Source organism: Oenanthe melanoleuca, chromosome 5 (assembly GCF_029582105.1).
Source record: "Oenanthe melanoleuca isolate GR-GAL-2019-014 chromosome 5, OMel1.0, whole genome shotgun sequence".
NCBI classification, from domain to species: Eukaryota; Metazoa; Chordata; class Aves; order Passeriformes; family Muscicapidae; genus Oenanthe; species Oenanthe melanoleuca.
Window position 1 is genome coordinate 47,114,169 of NC_079339.1, and position 24,407 is coordinate 47,138,575.

The window sequence follows — 24,407 nt, forward strand, 5'->3', positions numbered from 1 at the left end:
ATTAAAAAAAAAAAAAAAAAAAAAATCAGGGAAGTATATGAACTTTTAAAACTGTCTTCTATTTTAAATTTACAGAAACACTATTACTATTTCCGAACAGTATTCAGGTTTTTACATATCTAGCAGTAGAAATCTTCCGATTTCTATCATCCGCTGCTCCCCAACGGCGCCGCGTCCCGGCCGGCAGCGGAACGCTGCTGAGCGCGCACTGTGAGCGCGGCAGCGGCCCCTGCCGGCCACAAAGCAACACTGCTTCAGTCTTGTACCAAGTTAGGAGAAAAAAACCTTTATACTACTTCAAACACCAACTCTCATTAAATATCTGCAAATTGAGACATGGCTATAATACCACATATGAAGTTTTCCAGGTGGAATATTAAATGCTTCCCTTTTTCCTCTTTTTTATTGCAATGTCATGTTTTTCCTAGAAAAGGTTACCTTAAGTATCATGTATTTCTGGCAAGCTTGAAGTGTTAATGGGATGAATTTTAAGTTTTAGAAATGCACATAGACTATAAAAAGGCCTTTATTCTTATGTAGTGCCTTTCATGTTTATGGAAACGTTTGATATCCGCCATCTTTAGAAACAAGCTTATTCAGCAAATAAATACTATGCTAATACTAACAGTTTTTGTTGAACAAATTCTACATTCATCACCATCAAAGTGATTGCTTAAATATAGATACTGTTGAAAGAAATAGTACTAACTCTAAAGGAAAGGTGTTACCAAAGGAGTATAACATGTAAAGATATCCACACACAGAGTCATGGCTGAAGCTGGTTTCTGTTACTCACCTTGCTTAATTGTATTTCCATTAGGAAGTCTGGGTTTCTTCCTCTTCCTCCACATGCTGTATTCCGTCCATGCCTTGTAGGTGTATGAGAAGGAGAACTATGGGGACTTCTGGGGCAATAAAAAGGAAAAATACATTTTTGCAGATTACAGTTATCACTGTTAATCTAGAACTAAATGCACCGGATGTAACCTCTTAATACTTTAATTTATTCAACAAAACAGCAAAATTATGTTACTGTTAACTAAATAATTTATTTTTGTTCAAGTAATACGCATCTAAGCGGAACGCCAGGTGTGTGCATCCCACCAAATCAACAGTCATAAAACATTTCCTAAATTTTGGCTGTAATAATTTTATTCTCTGACATCCTGTAAATCTGACTCTTATGGTCTTTAAGTCCTGATCTCTTTAGGAAAATCTGACTACTAATACTACCCTAAAACAAAATCTATCCCTCCACTCCCCTCCAAAAATCAGCAAAATCAAACCCAGCTTGTCCAGCTTAAGACACAGGAAAAATACAATCTGATATGTGGAGTTAAACTGAATAAGAATCTAAATGATTTTTAGGATCTCTTCCAACCCAAACCATTCTGTGACTGATTCCTTGTGAGAAGGGAGTCAAGAAGCAAGCAAGGGAGACTTGAGATTGAACATTAAGATTATTCCAAATCAAAAGAACACAAAGTATTTCTAAATTTTATAATTCACATAATCACATCAAATACTTACATGAAACTTTTAGCTGGAGAAGTTGGTGGAGCAGTCCCAAAATCCCTTCCACCATAAAGATGCCAAATAAGAGATATTTCCTTTACAACATAGCGTACCAGAGGAACAGGAAAATGAAGGGGAGCTTTGCTTGTATCTGTTTTTTTTATAGGTTGACTGAAATGATTTTCCTTTATGATAATTGCATCATCAACCATTATTTTTATAACTGGCTCTTCCTCTTTTTCCTAATATAAAAAAAAGCATATAGCATTGAAAAGGTGAAATCTGCTATCTTTATTAAGATGTCTAATTCCCTGCTATGAAACGCATAACCTTTCTGTACTGTCTTCTAAAGCTTACACAACACATGATCAGTTCAGAAATGTTCCTTGTAAAGTACAGACAAAAGTATATGAAAAAAAGTAGAAACTGTGAAGTAGTTAAAAACAACAATAAAAAAACACAAATCAAAACAAAAAAGTTGCCCACTCAAATTACAAACAAAACAAAGTGGTAGCTGAAAGCAAACAGAAAACCACAGAAGAGTCCAGGCTACCCCATTTAGCACTTTTGGAAACAAACAAGCTCAACTACTATAACTGGGAAAATGCAGCTTCTCATCAGGAAGATTAGAAGATCCAGGAACTGCTTCTCTATATTAAGAAGAATACCACCAGACAACATGCAAAGGACAGACATTGTTGTAAAGTGACACACAAGCTTTTCTCTGAGGTTTGGCAAGGATCTTAAGACCTTAGAAACACAGAGTTCAGATTAAGAGAGAAATGAACAAAAGATTAGAAGATCTCCAAAGCTGCTGTTGTGATAAATGCTGGTTTTTGCTTAATACTTTTCCTAACAATGCCATTATTGTAAGTCAACATAACAATGATTAAACATGACTAAAATGTAGGAAGACTGCCAATACAGCTTAAACTGACATCTACATAAGAACAATTACACAGTGCGGAGATACAGAAAAGCTGTATCTACGTGAAAATACCTGCACTCATTCCTAACAGTAACAATGCATAATTGCTTTCAAACAGAAAAACATCACTAAGCAATCACAGAAATCTATGATATCTTATTTGTCCAGGTTTTACATAGGCTTTTCTCTAATACAGCTCATTTATGGATTTTTTTTTTATAAGTAATTTTCAAAGGATCTTACAGCAACAGCGACTTTAGGAGCAAAAAGAATACAGAAATCATCACTTTCTGCTGGAACATCTCCCATGGCCTCGCTTAACAGGTGATGAGTAAATGAAGAATAAGTGGGACTTGGCTCTTGTGAGGCATTTCCACTTTCATCTGGAAACAGGAAGAGATCTGAGCAAGAGGGTTCCTGAGTTTGAGATCTGTCATCCAAAACTCCTGGGAGTTAAAAGGAGGGTGAAGAAAAAACATGTTTCAGTGTATAAATCCTTGCAAAATACTAAAATTATGTAAACTAATATTGTTACTTCAGTTGTTATCAAAGAAATTTGCTTATTTTATCTTGAATCAATTTCTACTACAACTAATACAAAATTCTCAGGTTTCTCATTCTGGTAGTAAGATTACAGCATCACAACCTTTCAGTACTACAGTGACTGCTCACCTTTCATCACAGAAAAGAAGACCAGACAGCATGGAAATAGTAATGGAATAAAAATCCACTTACAGCATAAAATCCTTATCAAATTTAAAGCCAAATTACACTCCAGCCATGATACAGAAGCCATAATCCTGTAATAAAATTAACTATCTGCTAATTGAAAAAAATCTTTCTAGCTAAAAGTTCTTCCTGTGTCTTGGAACTGTACCATCTTCCTGGATCTCCTTCATGCACAGAAGAGAGGTCTTGGATTCCACAGAGTCCCAGAGACAGATTTCTTCCCTACTGCTTTCAATACCTCAGTAATGTGTATTTGACTAGGATCTCAAAGTACTTCTGCATTGGTACTATTAAAAGCAAGAATCTGTTCCACAGTTTGAAGATTTGAGACATCCTAAGTAACTGCCCCCATTCTTATTGCAGCATCTCTACATCAAACTTTCAATCCCGCTTTCTTTCCAGAAAAGTTGTACTTTACATGTAGTTAGGCCTTCAGAGGATTCTCACCATTAGACTCTTGCTTCATGGCAGAAGCAGTCTGTTGAGTCTCAATTTCTTCCATTGCATCACTCATCAAATCCCGTAAAATCTGCTGCTCTGATTCAGCAAGGCCTGGTCCGTGGGAAGATGGTTGGCTAAAGGTCTCTACCTGTGGGAGAGGAACTATACATAGTTACATACCAAAAGCAACAAATGTCAAAAAAGATTTTGCTAGAACAGCTTGATTCACAGCTCCTAAACTGTGAGAAAAAACATCTTAACTTGTTAAATAGTCAAGTGATCTGAAACACCAAGTCGGATGATTCATAAAGTAGGTTAGAACATTATGGTTCAGGGTATTTAGATCAGAGTACCTGGACAGCTCATATGTCCTGGAATTTTCCTCTTTAGATAAGAATAAAGTACAAGAGGTAAACAGCGTAATGTTTTAAAATATTTAGTTACCAAAGCAGAAAAAATTATTATATTTATATTAATATTAAACTCTGTAAATATATTTAAAATTAGATATTAGAAATTTATTTATTAGAAATTTTGTTAATTTCTTTGCAGAAAATCTAATTATTTGTAAATATAATGGGGATTAAAATTAAAATATATTATCAAGGAGCAGAAAGTTAAGCTGCTATAATTTTGCCATTTTATACCTTCATTTTTGGCTTGCTAACTCCACGTTTAACCTCTGTCTTAGCAGGTGGATGCAAATCACCATAACTTGCAATATACTGTATGAGATTCATTAGTGCAGCACACGAATCAGAGCAGGTACGAATATGGATTACATCACTGGAACAGTGCAGCTCAAAACGTGGTTTAGTCTAGATAGCAACAATGAAAAAACAAGAATAAACTTCAAATTATCCTAAAGTTCCATAAAAAGGTATATATACAGTTGTTTTAAAATTATTTACTTAAGTCAAAAAAGGAGTTTAAAAAAATACAAGTAAATTGAAAAACCTTCTTTGATTTTAAGTATAATGAAGTAAATTTCAAATCACAATCTCTCATGAAGATTTTATATTTTATTTTGTTTGTGATTAAATACTTACTCTTTCTCCCTCAGAATCAGATTTTACTGCTGTAATGGTTAGTTCCAGGAGTCCCATATCCATAACACGAACATAATCTGAAATACAATAATTTAAAAAATCACTAAGAAAATAACAAAACCCTACATACCTATAGTTATGAAACCATTAAAACCAGCATGAGCTGTAAAGGAATAAAAACCTTTTATATCTCTGCATCTCCTTTTATGAGGATTACTTTCAGAGTTCAAGTTTCAGCTACTAAAATCAAGAACCTGAATCTTCTCAGTCCAATGTATCACTCCCACCACCATCTGTGTGCAGTGTAATCTTTTAAGATATTTATCTTCATCCAATCTGTGTGAGTTAGAGAAATCAATGCACACAGAAGCTGAATGACTAAACATTCTATCAGTTTTTTAGCTGAAGTGAGAGAGAACACATGTTCATACTGTACTAATCTTTCAGTGCTGTGAATAACTTATTTGTCCTCTTTTAACAAAACAGGCCCACCTTTACTGTACCCCCTACTAGAGATCTCTTACCTAAGCTAAAAACACATTTGTGGGCACAAGGTTTTGTTATTTCTCCAACTCATTTGTTAAATATTGATTCAAGTTTCTCAGTCCTTAAAGGTTCTTACTGTTTCAATGAGACAACCCAGCTGGTATGACTCTTTTCAGAACCTACAACTCTGTGCCATATAGCAACTTCCAAGTTCAACTATTTAGAATATATGTCTCATGAGATCTCTTTTCCAAGAAAATTTCTGTGAAACTTCAGATTTTTAAGTATATGCTTTTTCAAATACCCATTAAACCGTAACAAGATACTAGAGGAATTGCTAGATGCTTTTCTCTGACATACTTCTGGATCCCCAAATCCAAACCAGAGCACTCAGACTTCTATCAGCACTGCACTATCCTCTCATACTAGACTTGCTGCTCCTTATCTCCTCAGTCCTCTTCTTCAATAACCTTTACATATGCTGAATATGCCAATAATGTTGTTTCCTTAGGCTCTGCAATTGATTAGTCACATCTAAACCACCCTTACCTCTATGGAGGTTCACCATGACAGTGTTGCACTTGTCAGACAAATGCAAAGCAGCTTCATCTAAAATTATTCTAAAAGACAAAAACAAGATGAAATAAAAATGCTAGACAAATGCTGTGCAATAAGTCAAAAGAAATTAGTATATACAAAATATTTTAAAACACAAATATACCTAGCATATCTTAAATCCAAACTCTTCACTTTAACCTTTCATAATTTTCAAATCTATTGACAATTAACCACTGTAAGATATTTTCCCCATTGTTAATTTAGTACTTCTTACATTTCAATTTATTTATTTGTCCTTCCTAGAATAGGAAATAATGCCTTAACCCTTAACACTTATTTCTATTTTTATCTTTTTCTCTTCCTAATAAAATTAACAGAACACTTGTTTCAAAAGTCACTTAAAAGGTTTTAACAATAAAAACAATCAATTTGGTAGTTATTTCACAACAGAAGAGGTAAAACAGAACGAATATTCAACTGAAGGTGTAAGAAAATTATTAGAAGTTACAGGTATTTTCATTAGTCATTAAATATTCAATTAATTAATACACTATCTCCAAGTAACAAATTATAAGCAATCTTAAGGTCCTATCTTACTAATTTATAAAATAGACCTAACTTCATTTCAGGACATTATTAAAAGTGCAGAATTGCTTGTTGGTAAAGGAAACAAGCCAACTAAAAAGTATAAATAAACAAGATTATTTAACATAATAAAACAGAAGGATTACATGTGAGCAAAGTGTATTAAGAAAGATGGAAACCAGTGTGATCATTTACACAGCATGAATGGCTCTGAGGTCAAAAAAACCAACAGGCATTACAAGTTTTACAGGAGCTTAAATGATTCACAATCATTTAAACCATACCTGAGAGTAGAAGAGGATTTATCTACTGCAACACTGCTGGAAATGCTGAAAGTTTCAACAGTAAGTAGAGATCTGACTGGTAAAAACAAGGGCCTAATAACAAATAGGAAAAACAAATTAGTGCTCTGTACCTATCTGAAGTTCACTTAAAGCCTTACAGGTTACCTAACTCCATCTTCCCAGACCTAGACAAGTCATATCCTGCTTTAAATTCCTTCCAGTTAAGGGAACTCTGTAAAGTACCTTTGCCACAAAATGCCTAAGTATTATTTATAGTACTCAAAGATTCCTGAAGTATATAGCTGCAGTGCCAAGTGACACACTTGAATTTTGCTTACCTGTAATCAAGGGCACAACTCCACAGATGTACATGAAAAGTTGTAATTGTAGCTGGAGGGTTATATCCCAAAACAGGCTCATCAGAAATATTCAAAAAATATAAAATCTAAAAAATCACAAACATATTAATACTTCAATATCTGTCAAATTAACAAACAACTACACATCACAAAAGAGCAAAAATTTAAATCTGTAATAGGTATGACAATAAAATCTTAGATTAGTAGAAGGAAAAGTTGTGAATAGTTTCAGATAGCTTACTCAATATCTTTATAGAGAGAAGTATGGAATGCAAACAACACCAAAAAAACCCATAAAAACTGCAGTTTCAAAGGTATGGAAAAGACTAATCCACATACACTCAAGTGGCTCCTTGTAACAAGGCTTCACAATGCATTTTTAAAACACTGCCCAAATACAGTGTTATTCATCCCTCTTTGTAGCTGTTATTACAGTGTTTGCATTTTCCTTGCTCTCTCTCTGAAAATTAACTTTTCTTGCAACACTCTACATTGTTCAAGTCATCTTCAAGTCTTTCTTGAGGGGTGGGTATGGGAAATACACCCAGAACCATGTACACATTCATTGTATAAACAGCTTTTTCATGTACTACCACATAAAATAGCTGCTATCCTCCTCTATAAAATCTGTCATAGCTCCCTCTCAAATATGTTACACTATAGAAGTTCTTAAAATATTCCAAGCCTGGGACATACCATTGCTGCTAGTCTTTTAGTTTTTTCCTTCTTCTAACTACCTCTTGGGACAATTTTTTATTTGATCCCTCCCCCTCCAAAAAAGATTGCCCATGATTCACTTGGGAATTTAACTTGAGAAAAATTTCATAGAGCAAAGCAGAAACATGGTGTAAAGCAGGCTACACAAACCCAATGGAATATTATGCTGACGAGAAAACAACAGCACAGCAGTGTCCAAAGTCTCAAGTTCAGCTCCACATATTTACACAGTAAAAATGCATGTAAAAATCAGTGTATTATACAGATGGAGGATAAACAAGAGAAGCTTGAGTGTCAAGGGTTACTATCTGTAACCCAATATGGGGCAGGTACATGCAAGGACACTGCTCCTGTGCTAATGGCACTTCTTGTCTCGTGCACACACAGATAAAGGGGCTTCAGCCCTGTTTGCTGCGCTCTACCTCTGCATCCACACCTATGACTACAACCCTTCTTACTCTGAAGTGTTTGTGCAAACTGCTACTCACTGCCTCCCCAAAGTCCTTTACCACTGCTATTCCAGCAATACAAAACAGGAAATGTACAACTGAGAAATGAGATTTTAGGGATAAAGTGAGCAGAAAGGAAAATTCAGAAATACTTTCAGTATTGCAAACACATTTGCTTGTTCTGAGGGTATTTTTAACTTAAGGATTATTTACGTACTTGAATGGTATTGCACTACTGAGACTTTTCGTCTGAATTTTAAACAAAACCCAAATCCCAAAAGAATGAAGCAAGCCCCTACCAACAGCCTCCCTGACATGTTATGGGCAGAAAGTTAGGATGACGAGAGGAACAGTACCAAGTGAAGAGACAAGAAATAATTTAAAAGTAAGATTATCATCTGTCAATGGCCTCAAAGAGAAACAGGAAAGAAAGAATACTTTCAAGAGCAGAGTATGACAATATGGCACAGCCTAACACAAAGATTTTCAATCAAGATTTAGTTTGATAGTTAAGGCAATGAGACTAAAATTGAAGATGTAGCCAATAAACCAGTAGTAACCTGACCTGTTCATGCCAGCTTAAACCTGAAGGCAGTACTCGGTGCTGAAGGGTGGCTCCTCGTAGTCCAACAGCAACCAAAAACTCCTGCACAACAAAGTTACTTGACTGGGCTTACATGAAACACATGTAACTATGTCACATCTAGATTATAAAATAGTGTCATCCTTCTGCACCCAAAAATCTCCTGGTGCCTAGAAAAACCCTACTTCCCAATACAGAAACCCTGGAAAATACAGTATCATACATATTGCAACAGGATAGTGTAGAAATGGCAGCAGTGTGGTGCTTGAAGGAAGGCTGCCTGTACATATACTCTGGGATTCAGCATTAATTACTACTAGGAGTACCAACCCAAAGTAGTTTACATGTGAGACAACTCAATCCCCACAGCATTTTGCTGGTCTGCAGAACCCTTCTTTAGGTAACTCAGCCAACCTGTTTGTCACCACTATGCCACCTAAGAGGTCATCTTTCAGCCACACTAATGAATGCTACTGTCATTCACCAGTCCCATTCCAAATAGGTAAGCCTATTAGATGACACTGCTAGTTAACTGCAGGGTAACTCTGTATTTGTTCTCATCTATTTTGTCACCAGAGAAACTCAACAAAAATAAACAAAAAAGGTCAAAGTGAAGCACTGGAAGAACTAATAAATTAAGCTGCTGCTTAAATTTTATAATCCACCCAAAAGATTCTAATATAAAATTATAGTTTGAAAATTAATGTCTTAATGGTTTCTTCATCTCTAACCCTTCTAACTCCATGTCTAGATGCTTCCATAGAAACAGATAACTCAACTTGTAAAAATACAAATAACACAAACCTTTGTATTGCTCTCTATTTTATCCGATTGGATTTTGACTGCAACGGTCAGCATACTTGGACTATCCACTCCTACACCATCTGAAGTGGTCCTACTAAGACCATCTTCTTCAGAAAAACAAATAGTAGGCTCTAACCAATGGGGACGTATTGTGCTGGGCAATCGTACTTCAGAGGAAGGGACAACTCCATCTACCAAACCTGAAAAGAGATTTGGGAATCAATTACCCAAAATTATTTTAATTACCAAAGCTAGCCATGCACAACCAAGAACTGTGAAGGGAAGTTTATGGGTGACCTAATATTCAAAACCACAGTTCTAGCTATAATCTACAACGTGACTATTAGGGATTGAGTTTTTTATTTGCCCAACAAAATAGCAAAGTTGAAACAAAGGTCAGAAATCTCCTACAGGTTACATGAAGGAACGTATCTCCTCTTCATTTTATGTAACAGTGCCAGCCTAGTGTCTAAACACACAGCCTTGCACTGAAACATGAGTAACACTGATGCAGAGGCACTCAAGGGGAAAACCTTAAAAGCTTTAGCTACATAGGGGTTACCAGACACAAACAAATTACGCAATCAAAATGCTTCACCTGCAGACTACAACTAGCTACTCAGGAAAAATACAGCAGCCACTGGTAACCTGTAGCTTTTTCAATTAATCAACCAATAACATGCAGGAAGGGTGTATTTTCATAGCAAAGAATAGGCTGTACAGCTACTTTCCTAGAGGATCAAAATATCTCTAAAGACCAGCAGTTGTCTGTAAAGTTGGAGCTAAACTGTAACTAAATACAGCTGCAATGAAGTTGCATTATTGTAATATTTAGAAACATTAGCCATAAATTATACTAATTGTGCCAAATGATGCACTACAAGAGAAAAGAGAAAAAAATACAGCCTTTTCCCTAAAAAGCTTCAAGCTTGTTAATTTCAAATTTAGTCCCAAAGCCACCTCAATCCAACCCCTACCTTGATGATATAAATTGAGGCTGCTAGAATGGAGACAAACATAGTGTCTGTCCTCAAAGCCTTCATATTTAGTCACACTGAAAAGCAAACCATTGTTGAATTCCAACCAAAATTCACCATATTTTCCTTCCAGTGTATTTCCATCATCCTGCTGAAGGAAGAACAAAAATTATAAAATTATTGTTTGCTGACAGTTTGCTGCATTTAGGCAGTCTAAACTAACACAACACTTGCTACTAATACATGTTTTCCTGCTTCCATTTCAGTTATTCTCACAAGAAGCAAAACAAATAGATTTTGCAAAATACTGTGTTGCATTACTGCATAGTTATAGTAGTATAAAGATTACAGAATTACTGTTAAAAACACTACCTCCTTCCAGGTAAGTACATACAGCATGAAGGGGATCCATGGTCAAAACAACAAAAAACTTATTCCAGCCCGAGTGTCTCACCTTTACATCTGTGAATATTGACACTAATCCATGTGTCACATTTAGCAGAACAGACAGAAAGCTTTGTGAGTTCTTATTCTGTGAGTCAAGCTTTTTCCTTCTGCGCGAACGATAGTTTGGATCAACAGTGGAATAATACTGTAGTGTCTCTTCCTCAGATCCACTTTCATCATCTAATAGATAAAATGAAGAACAACATTCTCTAACTAGTACACATATTATGCCAATAACTCACTGTTTCTCCATTAGTAATTCAATTCAATTTCACACTTATTTTACCCAATTAAACATAATCTACCTTTTCTTTTTCTTGGTTTATGTTTTCCCATAAGTTTACAAAAATCTTTCCCCTAACACCTTAAGCACTTCAGCCAATTATGCTTCCAAAGTACTATAGTTCTAGATGATTTATTAAGTGTATTACCATAATGAACTGCAGATTTAAACTGACTAAAGCTGTCTTTGCTGAAAGTGTTGATGAGCTGGCTGGCCACGGATAGTCCAACACCGTAAGAAAGGTTTTCAAATGTTTCTACAGGAGATGGAGCTGTGGGTTCCCATAACAATAAATCATTGCTGATCCTAGGAAAAAATACACTATCATCACACAAAATATATGACTATATTCTCATTTTGTATTAAGTCAGTCAAGCACAATTCCTTTGCAGACTTTATGTAACAGATTCCACAAACAAGTAAAGAAAATAAAGTTCACAACCACAAGAAACAATAATATATTCATGAGTAAAAGCAATTAAAAATGGAAGTAACTTTTATTCTGTAATTATGGTATGCACATATCAAAGTCTATCATGTGATTGTGACACAAAACCCTCTATAAGTAGGTATCTGTTAGCTCAGTAGGTTGGAGGAAGAGTTGAGAAACCCTGATTGTGATCACATCAATTTTCAACCAAGTTGCAGGAAACATTAATTCTTTTGATCTCAAGTGACTATGTCTGTCAGGGTAAAGACATATGTGACATTCAGTACATACTGAATACTTCAACAGAATAGTCAAGGGAAGGTTCTGCTTTGTCACTTTGGAAGTGAAAATACTCGAAGTAAAGTAATATCTGTCAGAGATTAAAACAGATCAGCATCTCTCTTGCATATTGCATAGAACAGTAACAATCCAGAAGCATTTTGTTTTTTCAGACAGCAAACTACCAGAAATAAATGGTGAACACCCAGCTGTAAATTGGGCTCTCTACATTTTTTGCGAGCCTTACAAAACTGGATTAGGGGTTTTTTTCTGACTGCCTTGCAAGCACTAGAATTTTAGATGGAAAGAATAAAATTGAGCACAAGCTTTTGAAGTATAATAATCTGTTTAAAGAAGAAATCAGAAAGACTAGAGTAAAATATAGCACTGCAGAAAGATCTGAACAAAGTATTCACTGAGAGCCAAAGACAATTTAGCTTCACCCTTTGTGAACAAAATCTGCAACACACTTTTTAGCAGACAGCTGCCATGGCACCAATCAGATGCATAACACAATGGTGTCATATTAACCTGGAAAAATATTTATATAGCACTTTGTGTTTTTAAATAAACTATACAAATGAGTTTCTGCTATACCTGCTTAGACAATTGCTTTTATCACAAGTGACACAGAACTGAGAGTACAGGTCACGATAACCAAGCAAAACAATTATACTTGCCTGTTGTAAAGTTTTTCATAAAAGCTTTTGCTTGGTAGTGTTAAGTGAATGTTTGGTAACATGAGTTCCAGTACATAATGAGAATTGCTAATTGTTTTATCCTGAAACTCAGTCATTTCAACTACATCTCCTGGCATCACCATCTGAGAGAAAAAAGAAAAAAATTCTCAAGTTAAAAAAACCCAAAAACACCTTAAAAACACCACAAAAACCCCAAAGCAAAACCAAAAGTGGAAGCCAGAAGTTGCAAGTAAAGTAGTGAGAAGGTATACAGTCTATCATAAGCAGAAAGCAGTAACAAAATTGTATAGTACCTCTTCATTTTCAAACATGACCCTACGGGAAGAAAATGGAGAAGGCTCTGGTCTTCTAATATCACATACATCCTTCAAAGAATGAGACCCTCCTTCTTCTTCCTCTTGAAAGTTATTATCACCTTCTTCCTCCTCAGCTGCTATCCTTTCCAGAATAGAGTGCACAGCCAGAGGGTTTATTTTCAATACAATCCTGACATTAGAGAAGTTATGCAGAATAAGCCATTAGAGATGCTTATAATGTTTATATTTATGCTCTGTCATGTGTCCACTAATTCTACTGTCTTGCCTTTAAATGCACATAGACAAAATAGCTCAAAAGACCAGGGACTTTTTTATTAGATAATAACATATTTTATTACCCAAAGCAATACTGCTAAGAGAAAAACCTAACTTATACACACAAATGGACATGGAAAAGGTACCACCAGGTGAAAAAAATGTTACATGCACACTTTTTTCAACTCCATCAGGTGACCATATAGGTGACCTAAGAAAAACCTAGCAGTCTCCCAAAATAAAGCTTGCTTCACTAGACCATTAACAACTATTAAAAATGCCCTACTGCATGGTGTAGCTTCTTACATGTAAACACTGTTATAGAAGAATTTATTTGTGCCATTATAAAAGAAAAAATGTCCATATAAACTTGCTGTCAGAAAGCCACTGAATTTTGTGGCAAAAAGTGTACACAGCAAGTTCTGTAGCAAATCTAAAATTGCCTCTTTAAACATCTTACTATATGCTTCAGCTGCCAGGTCTTTCTCTTCAGTAAGTCTGAAGTACTGTATTGCCTTACATGTGATAAAAGCTGCAATAATTCAGTCACAATATAATTATTCTTACTATTCTTAATGGCTTATATTATTTTAAGGTGAAATTAAGCTAGGATGGGTTAATTGGTATTCAGTCATGAATGCAGGAAGAAAGGTAAAGTAAAAAAAAAAAAAAAATGGGAAAAAATTTCAAGTCCCTAATAATTTACCTAACTTTCACTGAAATTTACTCAAGTCCACTCAGAAGCCATCTTTCATTAAAAAACTATACTGTACTATCATAAATGTAGAAGCTCCAGGGTTTCTTTATAAATTCTTGGGGTCTTTGCAATAGTTACATGCTCTTTCTGTGCAAAATATTTTCAATCATTTACCACACAAGCATTCTAGATTAAAATTAGAAAACCAATAGTGCTTAATAAAAATTGTATCAATCCACACTATCAATTAAAAACACGAAAATGTATTTTACCGAGGCCAGTCAAAATTATCTGATGACGATGTTATATCTCCATCTGTGCCACCTGACACCTGAAAAAACTTTACCGGTGTTTCTGCATTATCTTCTTCAAATGAACCTGAACAGAAAGAGATTTTTTAGAAATTAACAGATGAATGACAACTGCTAACTTCAGGTTAGCCACTCCTCAGGTTGGCGTCTAAAAAGACTAACTAGTCAATGCTATATACTAAGCTACTTAAGCAAATTTTGTTATCTCTTCTTCCAAAAAATTAATATTAACTTTTAGAAACAAAAATTATTTCACATTATTTTCTAGCTAGCAGTACTTAGAAAACCAGATGCTTCTAATGCATACATATCTGCATTTACATTTATAACATCATTATCTTTTGTTACAGCCTTGATTAAGTACACAAAATAAGACAGCAGAGAAGACTGCAAATATAAACCAGTCTCATAGATTTATTACTTTGAAAGATATTAGAGGCATGAAATTATTGAAGTTTTTCAATGACAGTTATTTAGAGACTCAATCTTGGCATCATAGTACTCTTAGGGTTGAAAAGGACCTCTGGATATTATCTAGCCCAACCCCTCTGCCAAGGCAGGGTCATCTAGAGCAGGTTACACAGGAGCACATCCAAGGTTCTGAATGTCTCCAGGCAGGGAGACTCTACAACCTTCCTGGGCACCTGTCCCAGTGCTCTGCTACCCTCAATGTATAGAAGTTCTTCCTCATGTTAATGTGAAACTTCCTGTGTTTCAGTTTATGGCCATTGCTCCTCATCCTGTCTCTGGGCACTACTGAAGAGAGTCTGGCACCATCCTCTTGGCATCTGTCCTTGAGATATTTATACATTTATGAGATCCTCTCTAAGTCTTCTCCAGATAGAACAGGCCCAGCTCCTGCCGTCTCTCATCATATGAAAGATGCTCCAGACCCTTCAATATCTTTGTGGCCTTCACTGGACCCTCTCCAGAAGCTCCTTGTCTTTCTTGTACTGAGGAGCCCAGAACTGGACACACACAGCCTCTCCTCCTAGCAGTATTGTTTGGGCTTTTGTTGATATTTAGTACAGAACACAAAACTACAGTAGAGATATCATATCTACCGCAAAATTCAGGTGGAAAGACATTCCCTGGGTTACTCCATGAGAGGACCTTTTTCTCAACTATACAGTACCTAGGAAAAGAATAAAGGACTTTTGAATATATTATTAACATTCTTACCAGTTAGCTCTTTAAAGGTAAGCTCTAATTTAATTTGTTCTGGAGTTGACCCTCCTATAAATTCAGTTTTAAATTCCATATCTGTAAATTCAAGATGAAGAATCTCCTTCTGAAGTGATTTCTTAAACCATGGTCCTCTTTCCTGATCTGACCGTAGATCAGGTATTGGGAAGCGAACAGAGAGCTTTAAGGCTGGGGCAGTGACTTGAACTGAAACTCTACAGTTTGCAGGAGTATGTGAATCATCCAGAAAAACTTCAGTAAATGCTTTGTGCTAAAACAATAAAACAACAAAAAACACAAGCCAGAGTGAATAAAAAAATCCTCTGAATTACAGAAAATAGCATTAAAAGTGACTATGTTTGTGAAAATGACTATTGAGATTTTTTTTTTCCTCTTAAATTAGATAGTGAGAGTACCAAAAAATACCCAGCTGCAGTTAGGAAATACCATGTCTCACACACTTGATTAAAAACTACTGTTGTAGAAAAAGTAGGAGTTACTATTATGTGTATTTATCCCTTTCAGGAAGTCCAGCTATATAGCTCCTATTACTTTCATGTCCTTCATATCCTCCTGTTTTTGCTGATCATTGAAAGGAATCAAACTTGCCTGACAATTATATTTACAGAAATGATTGACGTCTTACAATTTTTTAAATAAGGATTCTCTTAAATAGTTTTGAAAGCTGATTTTTCTGTAATCAGTAAATGTAGCATAAAATTACATGAAGATTTTTGTTGCTGTGTAGAAAATCAGCTAATTGCATTAATCACTCCTCAAGTGTTTTAAGAAAAGTCATTAAGTTTAATGCTATTGTGACAACCCAAACCAAAGCGAACGAGCTTCAACTTGTTTCTGTTGGTCCCAAATCACTAGAATGCAAAGCATATGCCTCCCCTTCTCTCTGTCACCTACCCCAAAAGCTGGTAATGCACAGCAGAGGCAACTGGACTGACTGTGACAACTAAGGATTTCAACATAGAAGTGGAATTGTTAGCAACACTTCATATCAGCTGCTCAAGAGCATGATGGGACAGCTTAGGGATGCTAAGTCACTCAAGATTACTCTTTTTTTGCGCGGTTCTCCTTGCTTCGAAAAGTTGAGAACTTATACAGTTTGTAAGCATCTACCACTGTCTTTCAGTCTGTTTTCAAGCACACAATCACTGACTGCAAAATGAGATTGTGTCAGATGGCTACTGCTCTGTAGCAGAAGTTGGAAAAAAACCAAACAGACCACAGTCAACCAACCAAACAAAAAAACTGACACCAAAAAAAGCACCTCAGTCACCACAAATCAATCAGAACCAGCAATCTCAGGCTTAATGTCACCCTGACTTCCTCCTGCAAAAAAACCCAGCAAGTTTTTTAATCAATTTCACTTTAAACTTACCAGACTTATGTGCTTATTGTAAGAAGCATACATGTGAGATGCCATCATCTCCACTGTAGTTAGTTTCTGGGGTTGAAGTAAAGAATTCAATCTGTCTACAATACTAATATCCAGCTCACAAAACACTGGACTTAACTTTATTTGTAACTCTGCTTTCTGTGGAACAGAACTGAGTCTCCCTTGACTACCCTGGAAAGAAAGAGAAAAAAACTAACATCTCCAACACAACACAGTGAAACAAATTATAATAAGTAGGAGTTAAGAACTCTCTTTTACAGTCAATTTTCTGTTTAAATGAACCAAATGACACAAAGGTTATTGTACAGAAACTTGGTCTTTTTAATCTCCCATCTTACCTGAGGTCCTCTATTATCTAAATGTTTATAATGTAGCTGAAGGCATGGCATAGAATGAGAATCATTTCTTTCTTCAGAATGAAACGTCAGCAGCTTCAGAAAAAAAAAATTTAAAATGCTTAATAAATAAGAAGGAAAGATTTGCAACAGGAAAATATATTTATAACATTTTACCTAGAACAGACAGGTAACCCCCACACTGAAGTCAGTGAACAGAGCCCCAGCTCAACTGCTTACTCAATCCACATATTCAGCTACCTTACTGGATGCCTTTGACCATTAAAAGAGCTGCAAGAATAATCACCAACACAAGAAACCGTTGCATTGCTCAACTCCATTGCTTAATTTTTGGAAAGCATTTACTCTAATGCCCAAACCATGTTAAGCATATTTAAAAGAAGTAACTAACAAAGTTTGGCTACTTGGTGCTGTTCCTGTCATGTACGACAGGAGTTGGGTTCACTATTTCAGCTGAGAATTAAAACATAAATTTTATCTTAAAACTGTAACATATTTTAAGAAACTAAGAAGTATCAAGAAACATTTAAATTACAACAATTTTAAAAATCTAGCATTCTCAGTTACACAAATAACATTTCTTTATTATGGAACTCCCTTTATTTTTAACATACCTCTGTATAGTGAGGCTGCATGGAATGAGAGTCAGTAGAAAAAAGGCATTCCAGGAACTCCATATTTCCAATGGATAAGTCAGTACTAAAACTTCGAGAGGCAGTCCTTTGTCTTTGCTCATAAGACACTTTGATGCCAATACCTATAAACCTGGATTATTAAAATTATGAAATATTAAAAGTAGCATAAATCAAAAACAATGATGAAAAGTCAAGACTTAAGTATGCAAAAAAAAGCATCACTACAATCCTTTTAAAGTCATTAAAACACATAATTTCTCCAAATATATGAAAATATCTAATTATAACAGATTTAGCAACAAAGACAATGAAGCTCATGTTACACAATCAACAATAGTCAGCATAGAAAAATTTGTAAAGAACATTTTAGGCATCTAACCTGAGGTGTGGTTCATAGAAAACTAACATCCTTAGATAGACAATGAAGAAGTCAAATGTCTCTCAAAGCCTAAATTACATATGTAAGGTAAAAAAAAAAAAAGGTATATACATCTTAAAATACTTGACTTCTTACACGGTACTGGGATGGTAAAAAATTTCTGCAAAAAAACTTTTGCCTGACTTTATTATCCTGTTCACACTTAGGCTTTTTCCCTACCGATACCATATTTTGCACTAAGTAAAACCCTAAGCTTCTTCAAGCAGTACTCACTATACTGGAATAACAATAGGTCTGTAAAACACAGCTATTCCTGAAGAAATAATTTACTTGATGATTCTTGACTCTCTAGGCTTCTGTTGTAGAAACTGTACCTAACTTAGTTCATCTATTAAAAAGCTAGGTGATTTTAATGTTTATTCTCCCTTCCTCTTCTGCTTTAATTTCTTTTTTAAAAAAGATGTCTTGGACAACAGATCTCAAAATTCAAGACTATTTTGAAATTAATACAGCAGTCAAATGCAATTCGAATACCAAGTGACACAATTCTTATGGAAATAAACTTACTTTATTTAAATTTACTTAAAATATATTTTTGTTAATTATATTTATTAATAAGCAAAGTTATACCTAAGGTGATCATGAGAACAAGCTTCTGCAAATACTTCTCGGAAGGACAGAAAATCTTCTGTTGAAAACTTAACTGGCTCAATCTTTTCTATTCGGGCAAAGAAATCCCGAGCCATTGGTGTCAATGGGTTAAGGTTCAGTGAACTTTCAGGTGGGGGTAAAGGGTCAATATGAAGTACAGACACTGAGAAAGTTCCAACTGCCAGTCTAAAAAGTAGCTCAGGTCTGGATTCATCCACAGAAACAGATCTGGATGGAATAGCTGAAATACAAAATTAAGTTCACGTAATTTTTCAGTAATAACACATTTATAAAATCATCTTACTTTAGATTTTCATTTCTTTTACCAAGTTGCTGCATAACAATTCATTTGCATAATTATCTAGGGAGAATTATCCATCTATTCTTACTTACATGTCCTTCTTAAGGAAGTCTGGTGAACCATATTGGCTGTTAGTGAGGAACCTCTCGGAGGCTGTAATTCTTGTTTGTTACGATCAAGAAAATCACCCCAAGTTGGTTGCAGCTAAAACAAAAAATATATATGACTTCAAATTTGCAAAGAGTTGTTAGACATGAAATCAAACATTAATACTAAGGTAAATGAACAAAAAACTCCAACATGCATAAACAATCAACAGCATTCCATTCCATGGAGAATTAGTGCTCAACTTATCAATGCAGGTATGCTTTACTTTTGAGATATGCTTTTTAATTCCACAAGTCTTTAAAGCTAAAGATGCATTCCCAATAAGCACATATTTTCTAGTTCCACAACTACTCTCTGTGGTTTTCAACATTAAGGTACACAACAGATTTGGGAAAGATGGTGATAGCAACCGCATAGTTTTTATATTGTTTGAGGGAAAATTTAACACAACAATTACATACAACGTTGCCTGTGTAGTCTATTTTCAAAGAAAACCAAGTGGTACACATGCAGTAATTAAAAGTAAATAAATCAAAGTATCCTATATAAGCTTCAAGGCATTTGAAAACATTTCCTAGCTTAGTAGCCAAATAAATGAGAATAATTCCAATACCATTTCCATAGCAGAAAAGGAATACTATCAGCTTTAAACATTCCAATTGTTCTAGAATTTTGCAATAGTTCCTGACATTCTAAAGAATGCAGCAATTATGCAACAGTTTCAGACAGAAGTGTTAATTTCTAAAAGATCCCGAATGCAGTTAATACTATACCACTGTAGTGCTCAGTGGAGATCCTGCTGGTGTAGTTGTGTATGTACTGGTTAAAGACAAGTCTAGATCCATGGTTGGAGGATCTCCAAGAGGTGGAAGGGAGGAAAGGCTGTGGGACATGTCCATTTCAGCCATTGAGAAGAAAACTTCTTCCTCTAGTAGAGAATCATAGTAAAGAGTTATTTACTAATTAAAAAAGAAAAAAAAAAATCAACTTTATTTCTAACAGAAATGCATTCTTAGGTCCAGAAATCTAACTGCTAGATAGAACAACCAGCTAAATACATCATTTACAGAAGTTCCCAGTTTTATTGACATGAGACTAGTAGTGTCTGTGGGGAGAGATTTAAATAAAAATAAAAAGACAAAAAACCTCATGAATATTAAAACAGTTAAATATATCACTTTCATATTCAAATTGGTATAATTTCTATAAATTAATACATTCTCCTTTTGACAAAGTATTTCACATTAAAAATAATTAGCAAAAAAGTACTCACATAAAATCGGATAAACACAACTATTATTCTAGATACAATTTCCTCAACCACACATCTGAAAAGATGCCATGCTCTATGTGTTTTTAGCATGTTGCACGGTAACATAAACTGAACAGTTTTAAGGAAATACTGAACCAAGTCTAGCCTGATACCTGAACTAGTTATTTTTTTACTGAACTTTACAATTAATGGCATATTATTACTTTAGGTCAAAGCTATTTTAATACAAAAATTAGTAAGATAAAAAGACGAACAATCAATTTAAACAATCTTAACAACAGGTTATTTGCTATTTTGCATCATCTTTTATACTTGCCACGACTAGAAGGCGTTCTGGCACTCTCTGTCTCATAGAAGCTTTGTTCAGATGATGCTCCTGCAGATAAAGACTCTTTCCTTAAGTAACGTTTCAACTCCATCTGAATCCGATACTCATCCTCCTGTTGCATTGGCCGGTTCTTCCTATCCTTATTTGACAAGTCTATCCTGCTTAGACTCTCTGAATTCAAAAAAAGGACAGAAACCCTACTGTAATCTCCTTAACAGTAGGCCTAACAAAATTCAAAAATTAATCTGAAAATTAATAATTGATGCATATATTTGCATGTGTATTTATAGACATGTCTGTTATGTATCAGACGTGTACATTTGTGTATTTTGTTGGTTTGAAGGTTTTACTTATTCAGAACAGATTACTCTCTTCAAGCCTTTATTAACTTCACATCCAATGAAAATATTTCAAGGTTATATATGCAGTGTGTTGGCATATAATATGCATACATTTCCCTTCTCACTCAGCTCAGGACTAAGGCCACAACCTCTGTTAAAGGTTTTATTATTAAAGAATTATAAAAATTTCAGGTTTGAAGATGACACATGGGAAACTGTATGTAATACTTCTCCAGTTGTCCAAAAACAATGAACACATCCAATAAAAAAAGTACATCAGTATTAGAAGAATTAAGCATTTACCCAGGATATGACACATCTTTCAAAAACATATCTACCCTAATAAATGCTGATGAGGAGAACAAACAAACTACTCTCATACTTCTACTGCACTAGTTGAAACACTGCTCTTAATTCTTCACAATTACAGTCTGTTCTGTATTTTCTGTGCCTGTCACTAAAACACAGGACAGAGAAGCTAAGTTCCTCCTGTAAAACACAAGCTACAAGAACCAGAATTTGTTTGGTCTCCTGGTTTTCCCCCATAGAGAATTTCCTCATTTCTTGTATTATTATGCAGTCATGTATCGAGCCTTATTTCTGGGCTTTCTTCATTGCTTGATGTAAAATTTGCAGTTCAAGACAATAAATTAATCATAGTTCTAACTCACAGCAGCTATAAAGCATTTTACTAATATCAGATAAAAACTCATAATAATGTATCACCACAAATTTTTTCCAACAGAAGGAACTTTTTTATCTTGCAAAAATAATTTTTTTGTTTCTTGTAATACATATTTAACTTTTGCAGAACGTTCACTTGCCTGGTCCAGCAATAGCTGCTACCATGTCCAATAGAAGATGAACCTGCCTTGGTGACAGGAAGAGATGTACAGAATCTATTTGTCCATCTATATCCAACTAAAAAGAAAAAGAAAGAATGCTGTCAAGAACACTCATTTTTTGTTTACACAACTTGAATCAATTATTTGGATAATTTATTTTTATGCTGGAGAGAATACAATCATTCCACCAGTATCTTCACCATCTATACAACTAGAAATGTAATTTCTTGTTTATTCCAACCTTTAGCTTGGCAGGATAAATGTAGATGTGACAGTGACTACTAAATTAAAATAAATACACAATCCCATAAAAGAAAAAAATCAAGAATTCCATTAAACTGCTAACTTTTTTCTTTAATAATTCCCAAAGTATTAAAAAATAAAGTTAGTTTTACTTATTAATTATTAGATACTCAAGAAAGTACCTTTTGAAATAGACCTTAAAACAATAAAGGTCTTCTGTTTTGTATATTTATACTTTGGAAATTGGCAGCATTTCTCTATTTCACACCAAGGAAAATGTTATTTTACTTTTGAAGGACTCTTCTTAACTGAATAAACAAGAACAGTTAAAGATTGACTAGAAATTGCTGGACATAAAAAAAGAAAAACCTTCTCCACTGCAGTAGAAACTTCATTTTTTCTATAAAATATGGCACACTATACAAAAAAGGTCAGCCAATTTAAAAACTGGAGAAAAGGGGAATATATTACACAGCTTTACTTATACACTCACTACCATGTCTACTACTTTTTTGAACACTTAAATTCAGTCTCTCTCTAACATGCAGGAATTCTCATTTAACAGGTTTCAGTGTGCCCTGACTCATCTGGCTATTATAAAGATGTCTTTTTACACGTATTTATTAGGTTAGAATGTAAAGAATCAACATGAAAACTATGGCAATTCTGTTCTCCTGAGAATATTATACTCTTTTCATATGCACTTGAAAAAAAAATTCCACAGAACTATTCATTTAGTTAAAGACCAGGACAGCATGACTAACCTTAGCTCCAGGAAGTACTTCATTTTGCTTTAATGTTAGGCTTAACTCCATTCTACCAATCAGCTTACAGATCTGTACAGGGTCAGAAGGAGTAAATTCTGGCAAGTTTCTTGTTAATTGTGGATGTGGCTCATAAATGATTTTTGGATTCCAGCTAGGTGAAAGCTTTGGTTCAGTTGCCTTAAAAAAGTTACAGATAAAGGAATAAGAAAGCATCCCATTTCTTAAGAAAAAAAATGCAAAACACAAGCATTTTAAATAAGCCTATCACACAAATGATCACTTTACAAACTATAAATTTGACAAAGACATTAAAAACATGTATTGATAACTGAAAGAACAAGGCACATAGAATGTGATACATTAGGTCTTTGAAAAAAGAACAGCAAGTTACCACAGAATAGTGAATTACAGGATTCTTAAATTTCTAGTCCTTAAAATCAAATATATTAGTGTAACATACATGATTTCATCATTTTACATCTTATATAATGTATTTTTTTTTTACCAGCTGTGTAGTTGAACACACTGGGGAGGACTTGGCCGATGCAGGAAACTCATCCCAGAAGAAAGAGACACCTGAGAGCTGCAGTAATTTGTGAGCAAAAGCTGTGGGCTGATGTACATTAATTCCAGAGCACTCATCTGCAGTTTCATCACAGTACATAGTTCTGGAAGGCAAAAGAAAGGAAATAAGGACAGTGGGTGCATGCAAATTGTTACTTGTGTCTTTTAGCCTTTAAGTTTGTATGTGGTCTCTCTCTTCATACCTTTACAGTGCAGTTCACTGTCATGAAATGAAAACCCACCACGCTCTGGGAATGGGTGGAAATCTTAACTTTTCTATGGGACACCACCAGAAAACCAAGATGTGCTTCCAATGTGAACATACCTCAGAGCACACAATAACCTGAAGTTTACAAATGTTTAAAACCAAATGTATTCCATTAGCAATTCTTGTTATACATCAGTTTTATTTGATGCTGATCTCAATGCTTTGCAAAAAAGTATGATTACACTCTCCCATAGGTTGAAAATAATCTATATTAAGAACATGTATTCATGTTCAAAGTATTATGAGAATTGACATAGGCTCTTTTGAAAGCTCATATAGAACCTAAATTCCATCAGGGTTTGGGATTTTTTCAGGACTGTACCTTATTTTCTAAAAAGATTTAAAGTGTCTTATTCAATAGAGTCAGTTCCCTTTTCCAACTGCACACATGGCCTGACTGGCCAACAATATACACTGGCTGTTCAACTGGCTGTTGAATGTCCAAGAAATGTTATTCATTAACAGTAGAGGGTGATGAAAATATATATTGGGAAAAAACACAACTCTTCTAATTTGATGGTTAAATAACTTTAGCTTAAACATGCTAAGTGGAACCTGAGGGAAGACA

At 34.7% G+C, this 24,407-nt stretch overlaps 1 protein-coding gene across 5 annotated transcripts in view; it reads right to left on the reverse strand.

Annotated features, from left to right (window-relative positions):
* ATG2B (autophagy related 2B) overlaps positions 1-24,407 on the reverse strand; it is a 40,866-nt gene that overhangs the window by 9,385 nt on the left and 7,074 nt on the right. Inside the window, exons 5-32 of one of the 5 annotated variants that reach the window (XM_056492254.1) lie at positions 23,513-23,675; positions 23,005-23,184; positions 21,977-22,073; positions 20,800-20,982; positions 19,984-20,138; positions 19,195-19,306; positions 18,781-19,042; positions 17,751-17,901; positions 17,119-17,211; positions 16,763-16,951; positions 15,367-15,640; positions 14,146-14,251; positions 12,898-13,090; positions 12,584-12,726; positions 11,343-11,500; positions 10,919-11,091; positions 10,465-10,612; positions 9,488-9,687; positions 8,666-8,746; positions 6,914-7,020; positions 6,576-6,668; positions 5,698-5,768; positions 4,663-4,739; positions 4,261-4,431; positions 3,620-3,761; positions 2,687-2,889; positions 1,531-1,757; positions 797-905 (exon numbers count right to left, since the gene is read on the reverse strand). In XM_056492254.1, the coding sequence (XP_056348229.1) occupies positions 797-905; positions 1,531-1,757; positions 2,687-2,889; positions 3,620-3,761; positions 4,261-4,431; positions 4,663-4,739; positions 5,698-5,768; positions 6,576-6,668; positions 6,914-7,020; positions 8,666-8,746; positions 9,488-9,687; positions 10,465-10,612; positions 10,919-11,091; positions 11,343-11,500; positions 12,584-12,726; positions 12,898-13,090; positions 14,146-14,251; positions 15,367-15,640; positions 16,763-16,951; positions 17,119-17,211; positions 17,751-17,901; positions 18,781-19,042; positions 19,195-19,306; positions 19,984-20,138; positions 20,800-20,982; positions 21,977-22,073; positions 23,005-23,184; positions 23,513-23,675 (4,261 nt within the window). Of the gene's footprint in view, positions 1-796; positions 906-1,530; positions 1,758-2,686; positions 2,890-3,619; positions 3,762-4,260; positions 4,432-4,662; positions 4,740-5,697; positions 5,769-6,575; positions 6,669-6,913; positions 7,021-8,665; positions 8,747-9,487; positions 9,688-10,464; positions 10,616-10,918; positions 11,092-11,342; positions 11,501-12,583; positions 12,727-12,897; positions 13,091-14,145; positions 14,252-15,366; positions 15,641-16,762; positions 16,952-17,118; positions 17,212-17,750; positions 17,902-18,780; positions 19,043-19,194; positions 19,307-19,983; positions 20,139-20,799; positions 20,983-21,972; positions 22,074-23,004; positions 23,185-23,512; positions 23,676-24,407 lie in introns of all 5 variants that reach the window. The other 4 variants (XM_056492252.1, XM_056492248.1, XM_056492253.1 and 1 more) reach the window with 4 other exon arrangements.